Source organism: Python bivittatus, unplaced genomic scaffold, assembly GCF_059951505.1.
Source record: "Python bivittatus isolate LINGU-HERP-01145 unplaced genomic scaffold, Pbiv_v1 ctg000120_np1212, whole genome shotgun sequence".
Taxonomy (NCBI): Eukaryota; Metazoa; Chordata; class Lepidosauria; order Squamata; family Pythonidae; genus Python; species Python bivittatus.
Genome location: NW_028277037.1, coordinates 3,987,465 through 4,008,777, shown reverse-complemented (window position 1 = coordinate 4,008,777; position 21,313 = coordinate 3,987,465). Strand labels below are relative to the sequence as shown.

The window sequence follows — 21,313 nt, the reverse complement described above, 5'->3', positions numbered from 1 at the left end:
TGGCCTGCAGAACCCCTAGTTGACATCTTCCATTTACAGTTTTGAACAAACCTTGTGAAATTGCAAAACCTCAGATTTTGGCAAAAGGGCTGAATCTCACAAGATCTGAAGCAAGAATATACAGTATTAATCTCAGGAGTGAAAATGAAAAAAATCTCACGAGATTGGGTCCTGTCAAAAATGTATTTATTCATTTATTTATTTAGTGGCTGTCCACACCATGACCTAAAATTAGACTGATAGCTCCTATTTTGGTGGTTTACTTTCCTTATACATTATTTATTAAATCTGAAAAGTGTTCTTTTTGGTTGTTAGATCAGGAATAGAAAACTTCTGCCTCTCCAAATATTGTAGAAATCCACTTCCTGATCATTGGCCATGCTGAATGAGATGAATTGGAGGCAAAAGCCCCCCACACACACATCTATTACAGTACAGGTTCCCACTACCTTTGTCTCATTTATATAATACTTCACAGAATCTGTGCCCTCTCTATTATGCAAAGAGGGGCATATATATTTTAAAGCAACAGGTTGCAACTGACAACTCTTGTAAATACATGGATTAAAAGTCTTTTATATTTTAAAACTGTCTAATTCAGTTAACCAGAAGCATCATTTTAGTTGATTAAAAGAGTCTACTCAGCAAAACAAAAACTATTTCATCCAGGTTTTCATTCAGTTATATAAACCGAGTGCTCCAATCATTAAATGTGAAGTATTAAATAGCTTTTTTGATAAGGTCGATAGGGTTCAATAGACACCCCACTTTCTCTTTTGTGGGATGATTTCCCCCTATGAATATTACTCTGAAACTATAGAAGAGAGAGATTTATTTTTTAAGTGTATGAAAACACTTAACATGCCTCTGTCTTGTCATCCTTCTCAATTCCTGAGGTACAAACTAGATTTGAACATTTGGCTTCCATCCAACCAGCTGTGTTTTCTTCTAAATGTACCTTTTCACCTTCTCCAACCTTTAATGTAGGTGTGTAGCACCCTGTATATTCTGAGAAGAAATAAATTTTGTTCAGTGAAATTCACCTGAAGGATCTCCTGTTTATTTGCTTCAACTGTGTCACAGTTATAATTAATATTTTAATTATAACTATTATTTTAAAAAATAGATCTAAAGTGGCTTCAGTTCTACCTCCAATTCTTTCCATGTATTTCCTTGTAAGTGGCAAGCCATTTTCATTTTTTTCCAGCCTATCTCTTCCTTGCTTTGATAAACTTCATGAGAACTTTAATGTGGCAGCTAGATTTCTAGCTTTCAGGAGGACATATGCTTATTTATTTATTTTACTTATAGAATACATATAGCCGCCTATCTTATACACAGTAATCCTCAGCAGCTCACAATAACAACCAATAAAAACAGACAGAAAGGTAAAACAATACTTCCCACCATGACAATCCATCAACACCACATTTGATGGGCTTATCAAAAATAAGCTAAAATAAAGTCTCCCTTGATTCAGTCTTTGACTCCTGGGGACAACGTGGATTACTTTAATAGGAAAATGCATATACTATAAAATTATGCCAGTTAACTGTAAATAGTAAGTCAAGTCTATTTCAACTCAGGTTCAATTCCTGGTGACTTCATAGCCACATCCATGTTTTCTTGGCAACAATAGGAAAATTATTCCCTATTGGCTTCTTCCAGGATGGGATTTTTTTTTTTTTTCCAGCTTCCAGGCTAGACTAGAGTTTGAAATTTCAAAGTGCTGAACTTGCTTAGTTTTTTCATGATTAGTCAGAATTGCTTAGGTTTTGCCCCTTGCCACTAACTGAAGGAGCAGATTCAAATGCTGGTTAGCTGGGACTCTGATCTTCTATATCAAGGAAGAAAATGAAAGGCAAAGGAGGGGTATTGCAGAGTGTGGCCTCCCTTCCCTCTGTTATCCACCTTTCTGGTTCTTGACTTCTCTCCCCTCCACCCTTCCTTTCTGACACTGGGGATTTCTATGTATAGCATCAATCTCCTTAGACCAATGTTTCTCAACCTTGGCCACTTGAAGATGTGCGGACTTCAACTCCCAGAATTCCCCAGCCAGCATAGCTAGCTGGGGAATTCTGGGAATTGAAGTCCGCACATCTTCAAGTGGCCAAAGTTGAGAAACACTGCCTTAGACAACTGAACTGCCTTGTCTGTGCTCAAAGCACAGAACTTCTACTTTGTGATTAATGAACCTGAAGTTCTGTGGAGTCTAGGGCTGTCCATTTACCCATTCATGGAAGCCTCACCTCCCATGGCTGCAGCTTTAAGCTCTGTAGTCAATTTCACAGACAACTTCATCAGCAAAACCAAGCTTCATATTTTTAGCCAGTTTATAAATCGGTTTCACAATCCTAGCCTGGCTTGATTTTCCCCGCTTATGTAGGCAAGACGCACAGAACTCTTTGCCACACTCCATCTCTGGGCTCTGGGCTCTGGGCTCAGTCAAACTTTATATCTTTCTCTCAGATACACCAAGAAGCTATACACTGCAGCCTACAACCATGGTCTCAACCCCTGGAAAAATGCTTAGCTGCAAAACTGTAATATCATGCCATCAGGGGTGTCCACTGGGGGAGGGGGCAGGGAGGCAGAAAAGGTCAAGATGCCTTCTTGATCACACAGTTCAAGACATGTCCCTTTTTTACATGCATCACAACAAATTTGCCCATTGTAGCCAAAGTTCATTGAACCAAGGTCTGTTATTCAAAGGCATTAACCAAGGCATTTGCAGAGGGAGGGCTCAAAACAGTCAAGATGGTAGCCATGACCACGCAATCAAATCCAACCCTTTTTTCTGTGCGTTGCAAGAAATTTCTCCTTTATAGCCAAAGTCCATTGTAACCAAGATATGTTCATCCAAGGACCTACCAGGGACATCTGCAGGAAGGTCAGAAGTAAAAAAGATGGCTGTGTGATTTAGCCTGCCTATTTTGACACCCTTTTGACCACCATCATCCCGAATTCCCTGCACACCATCATCAGTTTTCAGTGAGAATTCACATGCAAAAAATAAATAAATAAATAGATAAATGCTTGACAGCCAGTCAGCATTTCCTAGTCCCCTTTACCAACAGCTAAACTGTTTGTTCATTTTGCAGAATCCCCAAAGACACACCCAATACATACTGAAAACATGGGGACAATTTAACCATTTACTTTTCTCCCTTCCTATTCAGAGCAAGGGGATTTTTATTACTCCAGACACTGCCGTAGTTCGGTGGGCAGGCATTGGCTAAATGAGAGTTTGCACTCTCCTGTTGGCTGATTGGAGGGAGCGCTGATTGGCTGATGGCGTTCCATTCCTGTTCTCAGCATTCTGAAGTTGGCAGGGGTGAAGATGACAGCTGGCTGCAAAATGCTTTGGAGAAACTCAGGAGTGAAAATAACCCTAACCCTAATCTCTTTCTCCTCCCCATTTTTCTTCCCTTTCTATGTAGCAAGGAAGGGACAGATTAATTATTTCCAAAGGCTTATATAATTACTTGCAAGGGGCAATCAAATCTGGTCAAGGACTGCCTTTGAAACAGGTTGCCCAACATGTAGTTTATTAAATTTTCTTTATTACTCTAATGTAACAAAACCAGTTTAGTTTAAAGCCTTGTTTATAGGAATAACTTGCACTTGGCTTATGTATTTCTTTGATTTATTTTAAAAACCACTTAGGAGACCATGTCTTGCACAATGTTCCAGCTTGGCACCCACCTTTCCTCATTTACTCATAATAAAGCTAATGAGATATTTTTATGTATGAAAAGCTGCTTGGTTCTTCCAATGACCCAATAAAAATTATCATCCCTCCCAGTGATGATTAAATCAATGGCAAGCTGTTTCCTGGGCCTGTGCCAGTGACAAAACAAGAGTTTGGAACAAAGCTGGACAGCCACAAAATGAATTATTAACTTGAAATGGAGGAGGAGGAAAGGAAGGAAGGAGGCAGGCAGGCAGGCAGGCAGGCAGGCAGGAAGGAAGGAAGGAAGGAAGGAAGGAAGGAAATATTTAGAAAATCCCTGTCCCCAACCCAATACAGAAATGTTGCTGGGCTCAGGTGCAGCCTTATTCCATGGAGCTGGAGCACAGCTGTTTGCAGAAAACACACATTTTTATTGAACTGCTTGGTATTCCTACTCTCTAATTTTCATTCAATTATTCAAACCCAATTCAGTTAGAGTAGGCTTGTTAGCATGGTTCTCATAATCAAATTGCATGTATAATCTCCCTATATCAAGCATTTATTTATAGAGTTCCTTGCAAATAGTCTCCAGGAGGTGCAACCCTTTCGGCTTCTTTGTAGATTTGAGAATGCTATATTATAATGTTGGCAGTTCACAGAACAGATAGAATGTTGCAAGAAGATTCTTCCACATCATTATTTCAAATGATTACATGAAAATGAATGAAATAAGAACTTATCAGCAAAACTGTCAAGGGCATTCACACAGAAGGGAGGGGTGGGATCAAAAAAGTCAAGATCAAGATGGCAGCATACTTCTGAAAATCTCTTATGTCATTAAGATACTTTGTGGACATATGATAAACAATATTATGATAACGAGATCAATTCCAGTGAATGGAGCTTGAAACAACAGAATTCTTCAGATTTCTTTGGCCCTCCAATGACTGCACATCCTATTTGGACAACGTAGTGCAGGTTATTCATTTACCAGCATTAATTTTAAGTTTAACAAACAGGACAGCCATTTTCTCTCTCTCTTTTTTTAAAAACCCTGCTATCCCATTTCCTCCTAACGTTAAGGCAGCTTCCTGACCATTAGCTGTCTGCAAAGGGTCCTCAATGAGATCTTTCTTTCTTTTTTTTTATTTTCTCCAGTAAGATTAGGACGGTGCTCACTCTGTTTCTATTACTTCTTGCAGATTAAAATGAAGGCTACTTCCTAATAGTGACCATGTTACTCCAATAAAATAATGTCCACATTATTCTTCAGTCAGAATAGTTGGGAGGTATCCCTACCAAGAACACAAGATTACTTAAATTGACAGAATCAAGAATATTCTTACTTTCCTGGCTGGGATACATCATACCCATTCACCAGTGATGGAGGTGGCATCAAACAGGCAATACATCCATTGTATGAGTTCCTAGTTTGTCACTGTCAGCATGAATCCCAGGAGGAAACTGATAATAGAAACCAAGGTTAAGAGGCTGCTATACAACAGCTATGACACTGACAGATATCTATATATCCAAAGTCAAAGAAAAGGGGGCGGGGGGAGATGTAAATTGTTCCCTCCATCACAAAAGCCACTCAGTGTCTTCTTGCACAATAGTTGGTGTGCTATCTGGCCATCTTCTTTCACAAATGATCCCAAATTATTGAGAACGGTGTCCACCATGTGAAATGGCAAGATCTTTGAGCCCATCGATTCAATGATGTCAGAGGGAGCAAGCAAAACTACAGCAAGCAATCTCCTCGCTTCCCTGTGCATGAAAACATCTCAGCAATCTTGGGGGAACCAAGCTGATCATATTCTATACAAATTTTATTGCCTGCCTCCAGAGCTCAGCGTAGCAAAATGGGGACCACTGGCCTGTTTGCTTCGGTAATAGGGTGTATTTTCTGGGTTCAATAATAGGGGTGCATTTTCTGGGTTTATTATGTCAAACTGCAGAGCTGGTGATAAAATTGCCAACATGTCAAATGAACCAGCTAGGTCAGCAGTGCGATAGTTCTCTCCCCTTGATATTATCATCCTTTTCTGGCAGGAACTGCATAAATAGTCCATGGAAATACCAGAATATATATTCGTAGCAGGGGTGGCCTGGGAGTGGGTGTGTGTGTGTGTGTGTGTGTAAAAAAAGTCAATAAAGCATGTATTATTATGCAAAGCCCCACCCCTTTTTACAACCACTGCAATCTAAAAAGGGGTGTGCCTTCAATCACACAGCTGCCACCATCATCTTGAATTTTGACACACACACACATGGACACCCATAATTCATATTGCTGCTGTGGTTTTCTAGGGTGCTGGATGTCACCCAATGTGACATATTCTTTATTCAGTTTTATATCTCTGGTGCATGTCTAAATTAGCTTAGATTTTACTGCAGTTATCCAGATGTCGGTAAGGGTGATACAGATGGGTGTATAGTATTTGCACTGGTGACATTTCTTGTTACCAAGAAACACAGAGATGCTACCCAAACAGCTTCAATGAAAATAGAATGAAAATGCAGGGAATTGCAACTTGGGCAATGAAAAAGTAACCAACTCCTCAAGAAATATAAATTTCATAGGCTTGAAAAACAGTCCTCAGTTTGAAATGCTTGCACTGTTCCTCTCATTGCAGGATTCCTTCATTTTGTCTGGAATTTCAAGGGACTTTGATAATATTGTGCCAACAAATATATTACAGTTGTGTTAAGGGCAGGACCACAAGCAGATTCTACATCAGCTTGAAAGCAGCCCTGAATTTCTCGGGTTCCACAGTGTCAACAACATCAGGAAGATGAGCTGATTTATTTCTGGCTCAGCTGTGGAATCGGTGAAACTCCCATATACAATAGCTAGATTTATTTGGAATGAGAGCTGTGGCTCCATTTTCTCCAACTCTTGCCTTATCTCTCCACTTAGAACTACAAGTCTTCTAAAGGAAATACGTGCTTGTGGGCTTTGCAGCTTCCTCTCAGTAGCCCAGGCCAAAGTAGCAAGGATAAAGCTGGCAGGCAGTCCCCACTCTCTTTAGGTAGCCAGCCAGTGTGTAAAGGGCTAGGATACTATGCTTCCTTCCCCAACTTCCCCCCCCCCCTTCCCTTTTGTGTGGAGGGAAATGAAAGGAATCTTGTTGCTGCAGGTCTGTGAGAGGCAGTGGTTTGCAGTCTTGTTTTCAGCATTTTAAGGGCGCTTCCACATGGTCAACATCACCACCCTTCTTGCTTGTGGAAAGGAAAATATATCCCCCCAACTGGTGGTCTGGCTGGAAAAAGCCCATCTCCCAATGCAAGGGGACTCTGATGCTACATTGCCTACATTGCCCAAGTGAGGGGGTAGCCATATAGCTAAGAGGCTGATTGGTGGAAGGTCCCACCAGTAGAAAAACAGATTGCCTCCCCCCTCATCTTCTGGATTGCAGGCAGTTCTGAGATCTTAAAGGAGAAGTTTTTCACTTCAAGTTTTTGGGCAGCTGACCTGGAAGAAAATTGCCTTGACTATTGATTGAGGAGACATATATGACGTTCAGGACAATTCTGTCTCCCTTGCTACTCCCAACTGTTTCTTGAGCCAACTTGAGAGAGTCCAATCTGGATTGCCATGGGTTGGTGATGAGGCTGGGTCATGCTCAGTCTGGACCATGACCATCTCAAGACCTCGTTGGTTGTTACTCTGCTTCTTGCCCTTCCCATGCCTGCAGTGAAGGCAACCCTCACTGCTGGCTCCTGTGTGGACCAGCCTACCTGTGCCTGTCTTTCCTTTCAGGGATTATTCCCTCCTCACTAGACCCCATGCCTTGCCTTTGTACACATGGTGCCTTCATGCCTCCTTTGACACTAACACAGACCCTTTCTTTCTTCTTCTTTCTGCTTATGGCTCCATCGTTGCTCTGAGGCTACCATCATCCAAGCAAAATGGGAGCATGCTCCTCTAATTCCTACTGTCCTTTGTACGTCCATGGAGACTTTGTAACAAGGAAGAACTGATGATGTTGGCTTCGTAGAAACAAAGCAGCAGTGCTCCTACATTGCAAATTTAACTTGTTAAAGAAATTAAGGAAAGGCTTCATAATCCTGTGGGCAGAAACAGAAAGGGTGCCCGCTGGGAAATCTAAGGGTTGAATGGAACGTGAGCTTCTGGGGTTGAGGATAGTTCATTGATTAAGGGGCTGTTATTGGATCAACTGAAAGATCAAAAAAGCCACAGGAGCTGCTGATAGCCAGAGAAGATAGCAGCCCCGGACAAAATAGCTGCCAGGCAGTGACCAGCCCCTGCAGGGGAGGGACATGCCAGGCCCTGCAGCCAATCAGAGCTGGAGCTGCTGCTAGAATGGAACAAACTGCTGGAGAACATCAGCTCTGAAGAGCTTAAGATGCCTGCAGTTCAGCCGTTCTGAGCTGGAAAGCACCAGCACAGGGTGTGTTTGCAATGGGCTGGGAGGGGGAGGAGGAGGATGTTGTTCTTTGCCCACTCAGGAAGTGGGGGGGACACACTGCCAATGAGCAGAAAGCGTGGATTTGTTCTCAGTCTCAGGTTTAGATTCAGTCATCCTAAAGAAGAGGGCATAAAAGTATCCTTTATACTGTACATAATATAAATATATCACACACTGGATTCATATTGAGAAACAGCATGCCGTGAAAACTTTGTGCCTGATTGCTAGAGAACTAACAGATTGTATTTAGTTTAAACCAAATACTCTAACCTAACCCTGCAACAGGAAGTTTTTACTATGCCTGCCTTAATAATTAGCTGGGTTATCTGTGTTATAGAAGATGCATTGTCCAGCTGTCTCTTCCTGATGTAGACATAAGGGGGTCGTTTAAGCACATTGGAGGGCAAAATCATGATTCTTAACTAAAAGTTCCTAATAAGGAATATTGGACCAAATCCAGCAAGACATTATTCAATAATGCTGATAACATGTTGCATCTGGATAGTTAAACTCAAAGACAAAATGTACAGGATTAATGAAATAATATGATTTCAAAATTAAATGATGATGATGATGATGATGATGATGATGATGATGATGATGATGATGATAATGGTGATGATGATGATGACGATGACGATAAAAGTCAGAAAAGGAAAAAAATTGGGCCTGGACAATTAGAACAGTCCCAAAAGGTTTTACCATATTGCTCAAAAGTTTTCTTCCTTGCCTGTCTCTCTGAAAAAACAAAGATGTTTGTTCAGTTATTGACAAAGAGCAGATGTCAACAATTCACTCCTGCAAATGAAGGAGAGATTTTTTTTTCCAGTGTTGAATAATAATTCTTTTAGTTGTCCTGCATGCCCCCAAAATTCACAGTTCTTGTTATCTTTGCCAATTTCAAATACTGGGGATACAGCCAAGAAGAACATAGGCATCTTTAACCTACGGCAAATTATCCAGAGTCATACAGTGTTAACTATCCTGCTGAAGTCAGCACAAAATGTGACAATATTATCCCCAAGTCCTAATCAAGTCAAAGCCCCATTGCAGAGGGAAGGTCTAGAGAAGGATTGCATTGCATGGTTTCCCCTTCTTAACTGCTCATAAATGGTTAGAAGCAAACCTTCGACTCTCTTGATTTTTGCTGATCGTGAAGTATTGAAAACTTCAAAAGGCAATCACTGCATCTTCCAGCTGGGGAGTATAGACAGTAACCACCAATAAGAGAACAGATATCCACAAGCCTTACAGAGCTGAGATGTTGCAAAGGAGGGGTGGGAGAGAGATTTGCTCTGCTTGCAAATAAAGTAGCAGAGAAGCTGAAGTCAGTGAACTCTGCTTCCCAAAACAGCCAACGTTGTGCACCATATCCAGGGCTGTTTCTGAACTGTTTCAAAGATCCGGGTGTGGAAATGCCCAAAGCCACTGACGAGCTTCTGTGGGTCAAGCTGTCAAGTTGCTATACCAGATAGAGTTGCCAGCTCCTACTTGCACATATCAAGTAGTCTGTGAACTCATTAAACACACACACACTTTGTTGATGAGTTTTTGCTAAAGTGTTCTGGTCTTTTCACATTCCACCCTCCCCTCCTTTTCTAAGCATTAGAAGTTCCATGAATATTAATTAACCCAAACTAAACTGTTTATTTAGGTATTGCCTTCAGCTAGGAGACAAATGTAATCAGCACAACATTTTTTCCAATGGTTTTTTAAAGAAGTAAAGATGCTCAGTTTTCTAAAGCGTATTGAACTATACCTCTATGCCAGTGTATTTCAGAGTCACCCCCAACTCCTGAAAATTGCTGAAGTTTCATTGGTTTATTTTAATTAGAGTTGTGATCCAAATTCGTGGGGAATATTCTTGTATGTAGTCACATTAGGTGTTTTTTGGACTCATATTTGATTCTTCAAGGACTTGTTCCAGTTTTGGTGTTCCTCTGAAAAGTACTTGTAAATGCAACATATTAATTAATTGGAGAAAGCAGGAAAGTCAGGAAGATGCACTGAAATCACAGCCAAAAAGCACTTACAAAGAAGTATGATTAGATATGATTAGATATTGAGGGTATGTATTTTTGGCAGGATAAAGAAAAAGCAGATGGGATTGTGCTGAAGAATAAATACTAAAACCATTTTTAATCAGGTGATATGGTACAGTGATAAATGATCCAGTGAAACCATAGTTTCTAAAGAATGTTCTGTAATATTTGTTAGATGACCATTTTTCAACTTTATGACTACAATTAGTAATGGCAATAGTGGAAATTAATAAGGCTGTACATGCTGGGAAAATTATTTAGAAGTAATTTTGGGATTCACATCTGGGAAACAAGATATAGCTACTTTAAATCTTGACTCCGTAAAACAGCTTCATCCTTTTGCAGGCTTGCCCAGAAGAATGAAAAAGGATGTAGCTGCTTTAATTGGGAGCAGAGAGATATTGCATTTGCACAAAGTCCAAAGCACAAAAATCCTTTTTGAAGACACAGTGCCCTGGTAATAGTTGTAAAGTTTGTATGAGGCTCAGCCCCAAGACATCTAAAAAAGTTTTTTTTTTTCTCCATCAATGACTGAGCAACAGCAAATTCAATCAACACCCTACAGTCCCACCCATATCACTTGGAACCAGAGGTGTCCACAAAGAGTATCAAGAGGAGCATAGCGTTGCTGGGATACAAGCTCCACCCCTTTATATGGGCATCATGACATACAAAAGTGGTGGAGCTTACATCCCAATGGGGCAATGCTGCTTTCATTATTTGGATAAAAGTCTCTCGTCACAGGTATGCCTCTGCTTGGAATGCAGCTCATTTCAAGGCAATTTATGCCTGCTACAGAACAATTCCGCTTATGAGGATTCATAAACATGTAGAATTGTCAGTGTGCAGAATTACCATCTCCAGGAATTTAGAACAATATATTCAAAGTGTTGAATATGCCCTTCTTCATAAACCTCCTCACGGCATTACTAACATTGTTAATATTTCTGTTTCATTGGCGGGATATTGAAGGGTTTTAATCCACCAGAATGGCTGAAAAACCATTCTGTGCTTATGTAACCTGGCTATTGTAAGAAACACAGATAAGTGAGGAGCCTTTTTCTCGTTAAGGTATCCTGTACTCCAGAAGAGTCGCGGCAAGCTGGGCATCATATAAATGTAGTAAATTATTATGGTTGGACACACAGTCAGCCAGACATTTAGACTGGATCTGGCATTTTTATCTACCTATCGAGTCCTTCCCAAGGAGCTGGGATAGGCAGATGTGGTTGCTTGATGGGATTAAAGGTATGGTCGCAGGATGTAAGCTGTTCCAAGCAAAGCTGCCTTTTGCAGTTGGCTGATGGTCTTCAAGTGATGCTCCAGATGTTTTAGGATTGCACCCAAGGCACCTATTACTATTGGTACTATCTTTGCTTTCTTTTGCCACAGTCATTCTATTTCTATTTGCAGGTTATATTTTGTGATTTTCTCCAGTTCTTTCTCTTCTGTCTGCTGTCTCCAGTTATTGCAATGTCCACTGTCCAGACTTTTTTGTCTTTCTTATCAACAGTTGTTAAGTCTTGGGTGTTGTGTGGCAGGTGCTTGCCTGTTTGAATTCTAAAGTCCCAGAGCACTTTAGCTTCTTCATTTTCTATTACTTTGTCTGTTTTATTATTATTATTATTAATAATATTCTTTTCTCTGGCTCTGAACTCATATTCTGGCTAATTCACGTGCAGTATTATATGCAGAAGATTCTTCTGGCCATAGATTGTTGGTGTGTGAGCACTATGTGCAAAGGAGGTAGAATCTATTAAATGAGACATTGAATTGCATTAAATTTTGCATCGCCACTTAGCCCCTTTTGGCAAAACCCATTATTCCTTGAAAATTAGCCCTAAATATTCATTCCTTTCCCCCTTTTTAACACTCATTTTCAGGCATGGATACTTTTGAAAAAAAAATTATGGTCCTCTACATTTTTTAATACTCAGACCATCCAATAAAAGCTAGCCATGTAATTATTAATATTGGGGGGGGGGAGTTAATTCTTATTTCAGCTATTATATAACATACTGTACCTAATTGTTTATTTACTTAGCAGTGAATCATTTAAAATGGACCTAGAAAATTAATCCCCCGGGCTTCCAATGACATTAATCAGGCTTAATTTGATGCTATTGCCTTTGATGCTAGTTAACTTGAGCAGCTGAACGTTTTATCAGTCAGGTGCCAGATGCTTTTCTATTTTGCAATGAATGAAGGAGGGGGAAAGGAATACAAGAACCACACTGGCTTGGCTGTACTGTCTTCCTGGTCGCCTATCCTAGGCATAACACAAGGCAGAAACTGGGCATCTCTGATCTGTGCAAAGACAGAGGGAAAGACACAGGTTAACCTCTTTGCCCAAAGCAAAGAGCTGTGTGACCACTTGTCCCAGTGTGAGAATAGTCATGTCCCCAAGACCAGAACACACAGCACCATCCTCCACCCACTGGGAAGGCAACCCTCAACTGTCTTTTTCTGCTATGCGTCAAAAGCAGTAGTCAACAGCCATCTTTTTGTACAAGGTCACTGGTAGAGCTGTGATAAGCTGGGCTTTTTCTTTTTTTTAACAAGTTCTTTGATGGAACAGTGAAAGGGATCTGTTCCTTTTTAAAAAAAAAAAAAAAACTGAAGTCAATAAGAGGTCTGCCAGGTTTCTCTTCAAGCCCAAGTATCAGGGGAAAAAAGTGAAATGGTGATCTCTACTTTTAGTCATCCAGGAGGGCAAAGAAGCAGGAGGATCCACCAATTAGTGGCTGTTGTAAGCCCAGTCCAGACAAAACATCAGGCCATCATCATGGCCAAAGTGGAATAAGGGGTTAAAATCTGGAAAGCAATTTTTTAAACCGGCTTCAGTTCCAGCCACATTAGATACAGGAGACTAGCAGCTTCAGGTTGCAGTGCAGAAAAGCTCTAAAATCAAGATGTGCATTCATCTGGTTGCAAAATTACCAACCTGCTATCATTACATCTCTGCAACCCCTATGGGCTTTTCAGTGCAACAAGAGAATGATGGTTTGGCAGATTCTCTTGCCATTACCAGACAAATGTACACAACGTGCTGAAACATGAATGGGTGAGGTGCTAGCAATTTATTTTATTTGTGTGTGTGTGTATGAAATGGGAGGAAGAACATGGTGGATCAGGGAAGTGGAACATTGATTTAATGACAGTCTTTGCAGTCTTTTGTTGGTTAGCGGAAAGGTAAACACTGATTAACTCACTCTCCTCCTGCTTACCCTACGCATGTCAAGGCTAGCAGAAGTGAAGATGATGTTAGATTGGCTTCCAAAGGCTTTGTAAAGGAGAAGCTGTGGTGTGGGAATGCCTTCAGCTGTAACTGCAATGTGCATAATGAAGAATCCTTGCAACAACACAATCAATGCAAGGTATAAAGGGAGCATTAATATGCTGAAAAGAAAAAAAGCTGCTAACCAAGATCATAGGTCACCCAAAGTCAATGTAAAGCCACTTTGATCTTTCAATGTGGGCCACAAATCATAGCTGTGTGTTTAGTAAATATCCCAGGAGAGAAAAACTATGACTTCTCCCTGCAGCAAAATGATACAATCAATATTATGCAACTTATTAGAACTTAAACTTTTTTTCTCTTGTAGTTGGCCTTTACACCAGGGACAATACTAAAAGAATAGAATTAAACATCTATATGAACTTTATTTTTTACCTATTGGAAGAAGCATGGGGACGATGAAGAGAAAGCCTTCTTCCTTATGAATATAGTAGTAAGTCAGTGTTGGACTGTGGGCGGTAGGAGTGAAATGTTTTTGCGTGAGATGAAGTATTCTTACAATTCCATCATATCCTTGATGTTTCTGGGGACATGGAACTTCCTCTTCAAGGCAGTTGCTCTCCTGGAAATAGACAAGCCATGATAAAAAATCTGTTGGGATAAATCCAGATGGTTGCTAGTTTGACCAGATTCACCTCTGCTTGTGTTGGATGGGCTGCTGAACCAGTGGACAGAGCAGCAAGGAAGAGAAGAAAGGGAATGATAATCAGAGCAGATTGAATCAATCTTGGGAACATTTTTTACTGGAATCAGAAGAGTTGGGAAATAAAAAAGGCTGATTTTCTGGAATTGTTTAAGTGTGGATTATACCTTCTTCTACATGTGAACGTACTGTATGTGGGGAACATTAGTAAATTCTCTTTCAGCGCATTGAGAACCCCTGCACAGGAACTGGAACCAAAAAGCTTGTTCATAATTCAGCTTACATGTATAATTCTCTGAATTTGCTCTCATCTGCAAGAAAAACTTACTCATGATCTCTTGAGTATGCCATCTGGATAGAAATAGCAGAAAAGACATAGAGGAATATTTTAATTCAGTATGTTAAAACAGACCCCTGCATTTCTTGTCATCAGTTAAACACTGCAGTGATTTTCCTAGAAAAGTTAGAGGTGGTCCCCAAAACAGTGGATTTCAAGAGTCCTGCCTAAGTTATCTTACAAGTGTAGCATACTCCTTAAAAGGTGAGCTGGCAGGTTGATGGTTACTATCTTCGCATGATGGAATCAGCTGATCCAGCCCAAAGATCATCATATAAGAACTCTCCTGCACTGCAGCTTGAAGCTGCTGGTCTTCTTTGTGTAAACCAGCTGGTACTGAAGCAGGTTTCGGAAATCCCTTTCTGAATTTCAGTCTTTCTCCACTTTGGTCACAGTGATGGCCTAATCATAGAATCATAGTCCAACCTACTGAACACTGCAGGATTCACTACACCACTGCTAGATAACTATCTATCCTAGGTTTGAAAACTTAGAGTGATGGGGAAGAAACCACTCCATGAGGTAACCTATTCCACTGATTGACAGCTCTTACTGTCAAGAAGTTCTTCCTAATGCCTAATCTGTATCTACATCCTTGAAGTTTCATCCCATTAGTTCTAGTTTTACCTTCTACAGCAAATGAGAATAAATCCAACCCCTCTACAATGTGACTGCCCTTCAGATATGATGTTTGGCCTGGACCAGGTTTATCATAATCTCTGACTGGTGGATTGCCCTGCTTCTTTAGCTTTCCTGGATCTGTAAAAAAAAAAGAGAAGGAAACCCCCTCCCCAGAAGATCATTTTTCCTGTCACTTGAGCTAGAAGGGAGAAGTGGAAGAATTCTTGTTAATTTCCCCTGTTGTTTTTTTTTTAAAGTTAGTTGATCATTTCACTGTTCCATCAATGAACTGTAAAAGAAAAGATAGGTCCACTTTTTCATTGTTCCATCAGTGAATTTGTGAAAAAGTTCCACTAATGGCTATGGAGGACCACAACCCATGACTGGAAGAGAGAGAGCATTCCTGCCACAGCACCAAGTAGCCAATAGAGTAGAGATGTTTGCCATCAATGAAGTGAACTGTGGCAGGCCATCTGGACTTCAGTATTTGAGCTAGCACAAGTCAGAAAATATTTCTTTTAACCAGAGCAGAAAAAGACAGGCAGAGGTTCCTTCCCAGTAGGACTGTGGGATGGGTAAAAGATGACATTGTGCTCTTCAGACATGATCAGTGGCCAGTATTCCCACTGAGACAAGCTGGCCATGCAGATTAGCCCTGAGAAAGGTTACCTTGGCCTTATGCCTCCAGATGCTTTGGATCCTTATTTCTGTTATCCCTATATAGCATTACCCATGTTGGCTGATCAAGTCTGTAGAGCCATTTGTCTGGAGAACACCAAATTGGGAAAATTGATCTTAGTTGCCAACATAGCAAGACCTGAAATGAATAATGTTTGGGTATCAGCAACTCTGTGTGGGTTAGCATTTCATACTTTGTATCTTGTGTCTGGAGGGTGGGTACCAAATGCAGGAGGGGAAACCTATGTGGTAAGCCCGTTCATCTGATTCCTTGGATTTTGAGGCTGCAGAAATGGAAGGAGCTTCTGCTTTCCAAAGAAGATTGTTAAAACAGGTTGAATGAGCTCCTGATAGTTGGTAACTTCTGAATGTGTCTCATGTCCTTTCTTAGTTGCTAATACCGGATAATAGGACTGCATGTGCAACTCCTTAAGGAATCTCACAAATCAAGTGGTGTTTCTCAAAGTGTTGAGTGATCAAGTCCTCCCAAAGTTTTGGTGCAGTGACTTCAAAGACCTTCCTACATTATCAGCAGAGGGATATGCCTGTGCAGAAGATACTTCAAGACGCCCCAGTTTTTTTCCCAGAACTCACACCAAAAAAGCACCCCTCTAATAGATTTGCATAGCCTTATCCCGGATAGTGGATCCCCTAAAGGAGAAGCAGTAGAACAGTTTCAACTTGCTTTCTAAATGCTAGTCTAGAGCAGCCTAGCTGTTCTTTTGAGCTCCTCTATTTTAAAATGTAAACTGTAGAACACTACACTTTTTTAAAAAAAATAAAAAAATAAAATTAAAAACAAAACAAAACCTTACGTTGCTCTATAAAGTACCACCAGCCCTGAAAATAAATCAGAAATGAGGACTTTTTAGATTCCATCAGCCCTGCTAGCATGATCAATGACCAGAGATAATGGGAAGTGTTATCTAACATCTACAGGAACCACAGTTTTTCCAACTGGGAAATAAGTCAAGGTTTGTCAGCCCCATGAGGAAGACCAGATCTGAAAATCCATCCCACAGGAAAACCAGAACTATATTTTACTGAGATTGGTTATAATAATGGAATCTTGCAATCCTGATTGTGCTTTTCCTCCCCTCCCTCTAATACTCCAGTAAGTCAGGGAGGGGTCAACCCAAGTGTCTTCTTAATACTATCTCTGTTCCCTGCATTTAAAGAATCCTTTTTGCTTACGCAGCAGTTCCTGAATCTCTCTCTGCTCTTGCCAAGGTTAAGGCAACTTAAAAAGGAAGAACACTGATTGATTTTATTACTTTTCCACCACATCATGAGCTATTTTGAAATCCTTTTTGATATGGAAAGAAGTTGATTCGGGTTAATCAGAGGCAAGGGGAGCAACTTTGCTGGTACCTAAAGCCCAACCTTTTCCAGTTGCAGGCCACACAAGATTGAATACAATGAACTGAAAAGAGGCCCTGCATGTTGGGGGACCTTCCTGGGGTAAGGTCAGGTGGTACCACTTTCCTGTGATTGAATGTCATTCTGGGTCATAAAAATATGATGCTGGGAGCAGCTCTTAAGCTCAGCATTAGAGGTTTTAGAGACCATATTTTGGGCAGATGCTATTTTTTTTAGAAATTCTGAAATTCTGCAGCATGTCCTGTTGATTCCTTCTAATAAGGGACATGTATGTTATTTCTTGATGCTCCACTATGCTAATCATTACACATATGTATATACATTTATGCAACAGGCTAGGCCAGGATCATTAAGGATCTCCATTCCAGGAATCTTCCTTCCACCGCAGGATCAGCACAGATTCGGCTTGCAGATTTTACAATCAGTTCAGAACCTGTCTTTCTACCCACCAACCCCCCGGCCACCACCTTTGACAGCTTGGTGACATTAACCGTCAGGTCAGATTGCGATGATGATGATTTCTTCTTTCGCTATTTCTGGGACACATTTAGCACAATTATTAGGTTGTGTGGGGTGGTGATGCTCTCTTCTGTGTTTAGAAGGCTACATAAGTGCTGGCCTGCTCATGGAACTGCCTTGAAAATGGGTCCACAGAGCAGCTGCTGGACATGGATAAGATGAACTGCATGAATCCCCCACTTCATTTCATGGAGGTTTCTGCCCATCCCCATTAGAAATATTGTGGAAATGTTTGAACAGATCAAAGGGGCAAGATACTCTCTATATAAGGACCGCCAAATTAAGCTGTTGCTGTGCAGAGGCTGTTTGAGGCAGCGTACACAGAAATCACTGAGTTTATTCCTAAAAGGTGTTGACCCCAGGCAGCAGAGTTGGGATCATTACAAAGTAGAGACTTCCTGCTTAGATTCCACACTGGTTAGAGTGACTAGATTTGGCAGCAAAACTCCAAGGGGCCATTAGCTGCCTGTGAAGAAATAGATAAAACCAACATTTTGCTCCCATCAAGTGACCATGTGGATTTTTGCAACCCACATCTGGTAGTTCCAACACTATTTGGTTTGGGATCTATCGGTTAGACCGGCCTCTATTTCATTACTGCAATGTTGTAGTCATCCACAGGCTAGGTTTAAACTAATCCAGACATTGTATCTTCTTCCCTTAGCCCTTGGAAATAGTTCTCTAAGTGGTCAAAGCTATCTCAAAGAACAATAAGATAACAGTTGTAAGTAACATCACAAATGGAGGGAACTGCTGGTGTGAGCAGAGAACCAAAAGGAAAACAATGAAGATGACAAGAATGAAAGATTATCCTGCAATAAGAAAAATTGCAGCAAGTTGAGAGAGGGGGTTATATATTCATGGAAGGAGTCCCCATTTTGGACAACAGTTTTAAAAAAACAGAAAATATTTTATAAAGGAAGATGTGCCCCACCTTCAATAGCTAATTCTCAGCAACTCACCAAACTCCTATCCTCACAAGCCATGTTAGTTCCTTTGGCAGACAATGTGTGCATATATTTATAGTGAAGGCATTTGCAGCATGGATGGATAAGAGGCAGCTTCTTTTCCAATAAATAAATTAAAATTCCAACGTGAAACCTTTTTCTATTTTAGTATATTTTCCCACCCATTATCATTTAGTATTTACCTTTTCCTTCCCAACCTCATCTCTGCTTTGTGATATGGAGGAGGGTAATTCTCATTTTGAGGGGCAGTTGGATTCTTTTTGGCTACACTGTTATTGCCTGCAAGAAATTTACAAAGCATGAAAGACAGGGCACCTTCTGAAATACGCAAGGGACAAGCAACCGATTCCTAGTTAATTCCCTTCAACGCCTTGGGATACATATCTGCCCTTTAGTTCCAATTGTTCTTGTTGGATGGATAGTTAAGTGGAGGATGAAAGGAAAGGAAGGGCAAAAACCTAAAGAGAATGCATCAAGACATGTAAAGAAAAAGCAGAAAGGAAGCTGATTGCAAAAAAAGAAAAAAAGTCTTGCCAAGGCAGGTTGGTGTCAGTCAACCTACAGACATGAGCAATCATTCAGATGAACTCTCTGAAATGGCATAAGTTTGCATAGGCCAGTCTTGCTGTCAGATGTACATTCAGTGCATATATGTGTGCACATTGATGTCTCAGTGTTTACCCACAGAGTTACGCCCCCTTCTATGGGAGTACCAAACACAGCCAATAAGGGACGCAGTTGATGTGAAGAGTAGAAAACCATAGGCATGACTGTGAAAAGTGTGCTCACTCCATTCCTTAACCAGGGACACACGTTTGTGCAGATACTGTTGGAAATAGCATATTATTTATTTGTTTGTTTGTGTATTAATAATATTTAAAACCCACTCCAAACCTTAAGGACAGAAGGGTGAGGGGGGGACCATAAAAATATATGTCATTATAATTATAATCAAATACTAAACAATGGGTTGAAAGTACTTTTAACGAGTATTGCTTTAAGATGTTTCTGAAAGGGTTGAGGATGCTTGACCCTCTAGGGGTAGAGGGGTCTATCGAGTGGGGGGCTGTTATTTATTTATTTATTTATTTATTTTTCACATTTAGATATCGCCCATCTCACAAAGAAGTGACTCTGGGTGGTTCACAATGAAACAAACAGATATTGCCTGATTTATCCTAGTCCTACACCATATAGGGCTTTAAAGGTAACAACCAGAGCTTTGAATTGGGCCCAGAAGCCAACTGGTTGCAAGGACTTCGAAACTTGGATTATTCTAACTGGATGGGGTTATCTCACCAGCAATCTTGTACGCACATTTTATGCCAGGTTGCAGATTCTGGGTTGTGTCCAAAGCTTTCCCCATGTAGAATGCCTTATAGTAGTTCAGTTCAGTACAGTACAGAATTGAAGGAGGGGAGACCTGGTAAAAATTGTCCTAATGATGTTTTCCTTGCAGTGCTGAAGGGTTTTCCCAGTGATCTGGCAGGAATTTCCATTCTCCTGATTGCTCTGTGGAATATGGGTGTTCGGCCCTGAGAGACAGCAAATCACCCTAAACCATTTGAATGTCCAATTCCCTCAGAAAGAAAATTAACCCAAACCTAATAAATTTTATCAACTTATTTGAAGTAACCTGTGCTTATTCTGCCTAGAATAATGACTGAGTCCCTTGCTGCTTTTGTCTGTCTGTCTGTCTGTTTGTTTGTTTGTTTTGTTCCACAGCCTAATTTAGGTGGAGTGATTTATATAGGTCCGGCTGCCCCCATCGGTTCTCCTTTGTGGAAGTATTTTGCCCATTCATCTTCCCATTTCAAGCTCCTGACTCAGGCATCTCTGACTCCCATTACCTTCCTCTAGCATCTCACTGAGGATCAATGAATGAAACTGGCTTATTTTCAAAGCACTCTACAGCAAAAGAAAAATTATGTTGTGATTCATTGCTCCAAGAAGGGAACAGCTTGGATCTTCAGAACTTCTCTAAATTTTACATCTGATTATGCCGTAGATCTCTCTATATTGAAAAGGGCCCTTGTCTCATTTTAATCATTAGTGGGCATGTAAACTTCATTGGCTATTGATATTATCTGATAAACTCCTTAATGCTGGCATAACATAAATCAGGAACTAACAACCCTCCACTGAACATAAAGCAGGAACTAAGAAGACTGCATTTTCTTCTGTGGGACCTGAGTATTAAAGTCACACCCACAAGCATGCTGCTTAAACCCTACTGAAGTCAATGGCCTTTGACTAATTGTGTTTAGGATTTCAATTCTAAGCTTTAAGGACTATAATAATATATGTGCCTTGACACAAATGAAGAGCAATCAAGTTTCACAGATACCATCCCCTTTCCCCCAGATTAACACAAGATTACATACAAGCCTTATCTGATGCCCCACCTCCAGAGCTTTTTCAAATCTCCTTTCTGCAACCCCCAAATCCGACTGAGCCAGGCAATTTGTACTCCTTTGCATGGGTAAACATTAGATTCACCAAGAATGATGGAACAGAATTATTTACTGCCCATGTTTATTGTCCTTTCCATTTATCTTCCCATGCGAAGAAGATCTTGTTCTTCTACCAATCGCCTTTTCAGCCTGGTTAGTGCTGTATTTAATTATGTGATCACATACCAATTTTTCCCTTCCAAAGAAGGCCTCTCCTTCTCATGGATGAAAAATTGGCTTGAAACTGATTTAACCCCAGAGTAGTACT

The 21,313-nt window shown here is 40.5% G+C and overlaps 1 protein-coding gene across 1 annotated transcript in view; it reads left to right on the top strand.

The window, feature by feature from the left end:
* Positions 1-20,452, top strand: part of LMNTD1 (lamin tail domain containing 1) — a 114,777-nt gene extending 94,325 nt beyond the window's left edge. The window contains exon 13 of the mRNA XM_088134995.1: positions 20,318-20,452. Within this exon, the coding sequence (XP_087991121.1) occupies positions 20,318-20,452 (135 nt within the window). The remainder of the gene's footprint in view (positions 1-20,317) is intronic.
* Positions 20,453-21,313: the final 861 nt, after the last annotated feature.